This window comes from Tamandua tetradactyla, chromosome 9 (assembly GCF_023851605.1).
Source record: "Tamandua tetradactyla isolate mTamTet1 chromosome 9, mTamTet1.pri, whole genome shotgun sequence".
NCBI lineage: Eukaryota > Metazoa > Chordata > Mammalia > Pilosa > Myrmecophagidae > Tamandua > Tamandua tetradactyla.
The window spans coordinates 20621038-20625960 of record NC_135335.1 but is presented as its reverse complement, the minus strand read 5'-3'; the positions used below and the strand labels follow the sequence as shown (position 1 = coordinate 20625960).

Genomic DNA, 4923 nt, shown 5'->3' with positions numbered 1-4923 from the left:
TATAAAATTTTCAGATGGCGCAACAGTGGCTCAGTGGTAGAATTCTCTTGCCATGCTGGAGACCCAGGACCAATTCTCAGAGCCTGCCCATACCAAAAATTCAATTTTCATATTAAATTATTGCTTATAATAAACAAGAGGTGAATATCATGAACTCCATTTCCTTCTTAAAAATTGTCTTTACTTGTTCAGTTAATTCAGATTAATTTAGTTAGTTTGAGTTTAACTTTCTGTTCTGACCTGTGAGTTTTATTCAAACATGTTTAATAAAATCACATTGTAACAGCATATTTAATAGTCACATGTGTTAAGAGTTAGGGAGGTGCATGTAGTAATTATGGGAAAAAGATTCCCATAATGAACTAAGATGATTAACTCTAGAAGAGTAGTGTATAATACCTAATTTATTAGGCAAGGTAAGTAATGCCTTAAGCATTGCAAATATGTTGACCATAAAAGAACGACTATAACTTTCTTCACACTTCCTCAAAGTTTGTATGCCTGGCAGATCAATAAAAGGTAGGGCATTTGGAGTAAATCAAATTGCATTCAGTTGTTTATGGGTAGGCGTCACTTAATTCTTGTTTGCTCCACTTGAAGATATAATAACTTAGAATAGTTCTTGAGGAGCTGTTTGAGGCAACATGGAAGACATGGAGCTCTGAGGGCAAATAATCCTTTTCTTTGTACTTGGTGTGTTAATTCTTCAAAACTTCCTGGATTTGCTGTCAGAACTTTGCATTCATTTGCTGTACTTCACTAAAAGTCACTGAATTCATTTTCTCTCTGTTATGATGTGCATGGTAGGTCTGAACATCAGCCTCTGGATTAGAGATGATCTCTTCTTTTTTTGCTATGCTTGGTTGTGCTTTTGAGTCCACAATACAGTATTATGGTATAAAATGGCACCAACATCTTGTAACACAGAAAGCCTAAAGTTTTTATTTTCCCTCTTCTCCAAAATTCTTTGTCTACAGTCTAAGTTACCTCCTATACTTCATCTATCCATTTTGCAGAATACTTCGATACTTGGGAGTCAAACAGTGGAATTTTTATCTGTCTATGCCTGAAATTAAACAACTGATACTGGGGATGTTTAGAACATTCAGAAGAAATCCAGATCCTTATTTTGCACATATGGTACAATCCAGTTTATCTTTTTACTAAAAATGTTTTTTTTAACTTCTTCACATGTGCTTTTTCAAAGCTTAGATACAGAACAATTCTAGTGTGCAATCAAATGGTATATTTCAAAGCAGTCCTTATGGCCCCTAGTGACCTGGTGTGCAAGAGATTATATTTTGGTGCTCCTTCAATATTTAGCTCAAAAAAGATGTGGCAGAAGGAGAGCATTTCTTTGTCTGCCCCCAGTATACCAACACTGAATGTCATCACTCAAACCAATGTTTATGAACCGTTCCTCCCCATTCGTAGTGTCCCATCTTCCACTGTGCACTGCGTCAGCCATTCTAGTAGTCTCCGGCTCCTCAGGAGTCCTACATCTTAAGGCCTCTCTTTCCTTGGCAAAGTATCTTTCTTGGGAGGGTCTGAGTGCCTGGTTCAATTACAAGTTAATTATGGGTCTCCAGTTCCTCTGTGGTCAGCTCCATGTAAATTTTCATAATTGTAAGTAAATGAGTAAATAATGAATGAAACACAGATTCACTCAAATTTTTCAGTCAAATTCATGCAGTTGATAACTTGTAATGCAATGTGCATTTGCTCAACATTAGGCCATTGGTATTTTTCATAATATCAGAAAGGAAGGGCCTCCCTTTGGATAAGTACTAACAATCACTGATCAATCTCAAGCAAGAGCCTAGCACAACACCTTTCTCTTCATATAAGCCCATGAGATTCATGTGCTTTTCTGTATTTATCCCAGAGCCCATGTCCTCTTAGGATGTACTTGACCTCAGTATTGAATGCTGAATGCTACATGACCTTCTAATTTGCAACCCATTCTGATGTTGGACTCGTAGACTCCCCAATATGTAAATATGCATATCAAAATTCCATGCATAGCAAAATCATATATTAAATTTCCCATTCTTGGGCCTCAGGCCATCCTCTGTCTACTTGGCTGATGGCCCTGCAGCAGTGTCCTGATGTTCTGACCATTGAATGTACTTGGTCTTCCCCTGGGGTTGAAAGTCCTTTCTTTATCAAAGGCAGAGTCGTGTAATTCTACATTGACTTCAGGATACTTTTTCTCTTCTCTAAGAATTTATGGGGATATTTTATTTGTGTGTGTGTCTTCTTATCTTGCCCATTTCCCCTCAAGGAGTTCCATGTCATCATAATTTATAATCACTTCGCTAGACCAGCGAATGTATTACCTTGATGTGACACTTGCTCTTTCAACCAGTCAGCCTGGCATTTTTAGTATTCAGTTGAGACTTTCCATCTACCGTCAGTCTATCTGCTAAAGCTTTCCTGTCAATGTTTTTTTCCTTAATGATTCAAAGGCCTCTTGGCCTCCCTTGGACTTTTCATTAAGATTCTGTAGTTTAAATTATTTGTGTGTCTTAAAATGAATGTTATGCCTTTTATGAATGAATGTCCACCGATAGGATTTTAGATTCATCTACATTCTAGATTGTCCAGATCTCTTTGAGGGAAGAATAGAAAATGTTTACAGAGTTTATGTTTCTTAGGCAAGAAAGAGATGGACTCAGAAAATAGCAGTAACTAATGACAGAAATAAGTGTTTTCAAGAGTTTGGAAAAGTCACTATCATGGGACTATTGTATGAGAGGATAGTCTAAATCACAAGATGCTTTTTAAAGTAACAACTTTATTTTAAAATGGGATTTGTGGAATATTTAGAACAGAGCTTACAAGTAGCTTCATTGTGGACAATTTATAGAGCTTGTTGGAATAAATGGAAAATAAAGTTCAGTTTTAGCATTGATTTTATACAAATAAGAGCTTTTCTAGTTTTTCTATATATATATATATATATTTTTTTGTATGCTGTTTGGTGGGGTCACAGTTCATTATTTTTTCCTGTGAATATCCTGTTATTGCAGCATCATTTGTTGTATTTTTGTTTGTTTGTTTTAGGGGCAGTGCATGGAGTGGGAATGAAACTCAGGTCTCTCACATGACAGGAAAGAAGTTCTACCACTGAACTACCCTGTACGCCTTCTAGTTTTTATGAATTTATTTAAAAGAACTCAATATTTGGTAAAATTTATGCATGATTTTTAATATTTTAAAACAATCTTGACAGGTAATGGCATATTTTTCTTTATGGTGGTGTAAAATATGTTTGTCAGATATATTTTAAGGAAAATATTCGTAGCAGATGTTTAGTCTAATGCTTAGGTCTTATCTATTGAAGGATTTGGCTCTGCTCGAGGAGGTGAACAGATTCTCAATTTCAGAAACATTAAATTGCATTAACTCCTGTCTATTGGATGCCTTGATTGCTTAAATTTAGTAATGTGTGTCCTGCTTAGAAGAACTTCTTCCCTATCACTTTTAGAGCTTCTTTTACCTCCTTATTTCTCAAACTGTAGATCAAGGGGTTCAACATGGGAATCACAATACCATAAAATATGGAGGCAACCTTCATGTTGTCCTGGGAATTATTAGAACGAGGCTGTAAGTACATGTAAAAGAGGGTTCCATAGAAGATGGTGACTGCTGTCAGATGGGAGGCACATGTGGAGAAGGCTTTTTTCCTCCCTGCAGTAGAAGATATCTTCAAGATGGCAGCCAGGATGTAGATATAGGAGAAGATGACAACCAACACAGTGAACGTCAAGTTAAATCCCACAAAGACAAGAACTAACATCAGGCTGATGTCAGTGTTGGAGCATGATAGGGTGAGGATTGGGGGAACATCACAGTAAAAGTGATTGATGGTGTGGGACTTGCAAAAGGACAGTGAAAATGTAAATCCTGTGTGTACGGAGGAATTTATTGAGCCAATCACATAGGAACCAGCTGCTAGTTGGATGCAAACTCTTCGGGACATGACTGTGGGATAGCGGAGTGGTTTACAGATGGCTACATACCGGTCCACTGCCATAGCAGCCAGGAGGTAACAGTCACTGGTGGCAAATGTTCCATAAACCCACAACTGCACTACACATCCCACAAATGATATTGATTTATTTTCTGAGATGAGGTTTTGCAACATCTTGGGAGTGATAGCAGAGGTGTAACAGATGTCAATAAAAGCCAAATGTTGTAGGAAAAGGTACATGGGTGTCTGAAGTCTGGAATCTTTCTTGATGAGTAGGATCGTTCCAGTATTTCCCACCAGGGAGGTCACGTAGAGCAGTAGAAATACGATGAAGAGGACATGGAGAAACCTGCGTTGGGCACCAAATCCCAGAAGAAAGAATCCTGTCATTTCAGTGCTATTTCCACATGTTGTGGCTACAAAAAGTCTAGGAATGACAAAGAGAAAGGCCACAAAAGTGAAGGGTTTGTGACTTCATGAAATGAAAGTGCTCTTAGGTTTCACACCACTTCTTGACTTTGGTTTTTCGGGCAAACACTCACTTAGGGTTTGTTGATTTCCATATATTTGAAATATTTTCTTGTTAAGAAACAACCAGGTAAAGACATATTGGGCTGTGGATTCATTTTCAAAATGAGGACGATTACCATAGAAGTCTGACTTCTAATATATTTAATTTTAGGAAACAGATTTAGACACTTTTCCAAATATATTCAGGAGACATATGCTTGGTTTGTATTTGTTTAAAACAATAGTCAAATGTGATTATGTACTTTCTTCAACAACCTATAGTTTTCTCAGTTATTTACTATTTTGATTCTGGTCCAGCCTCTCAAAATTAGTAGCTTTAGGTAGGCAAATTTCCTGATATTTACTAATGGTTCAATTACATTTCAAGCTTCAGAGCACTTTCCCTTGTACTCCTATCTATAGCATCTATCCAGATG

General features: G+C 37.0%; 1 protein-coding gene and 1 pseudogene across 1 annotated transcript; both read right to left on the bottom strand.

Moving 5' to 3' along the window:
• Window positions 1-549: 549 nt before the first annotated feature.
• LOC143645588 (protein EURL homolog pseudogene) lies at window positions 550-1468 on the bottom strand (annotated as a pseudogene).
• A 1992-nt stretch (window positions 1469-3460) lies between these two features.
• Window positions 3461-4366, bottom strand: LOC143645954 (olfactory receptor 5AK2-like). The gene has a single exon (XM_077115044.1). The coding sequence runs from the start codon at window positions 4364-4366 to the stop codon at window positions 3461-3463; it is 906 nt and encodes a 301-aa protein (XP_076971159.1).
• Window positions 4367-4923: the final 557 nt, after the last annotated feature.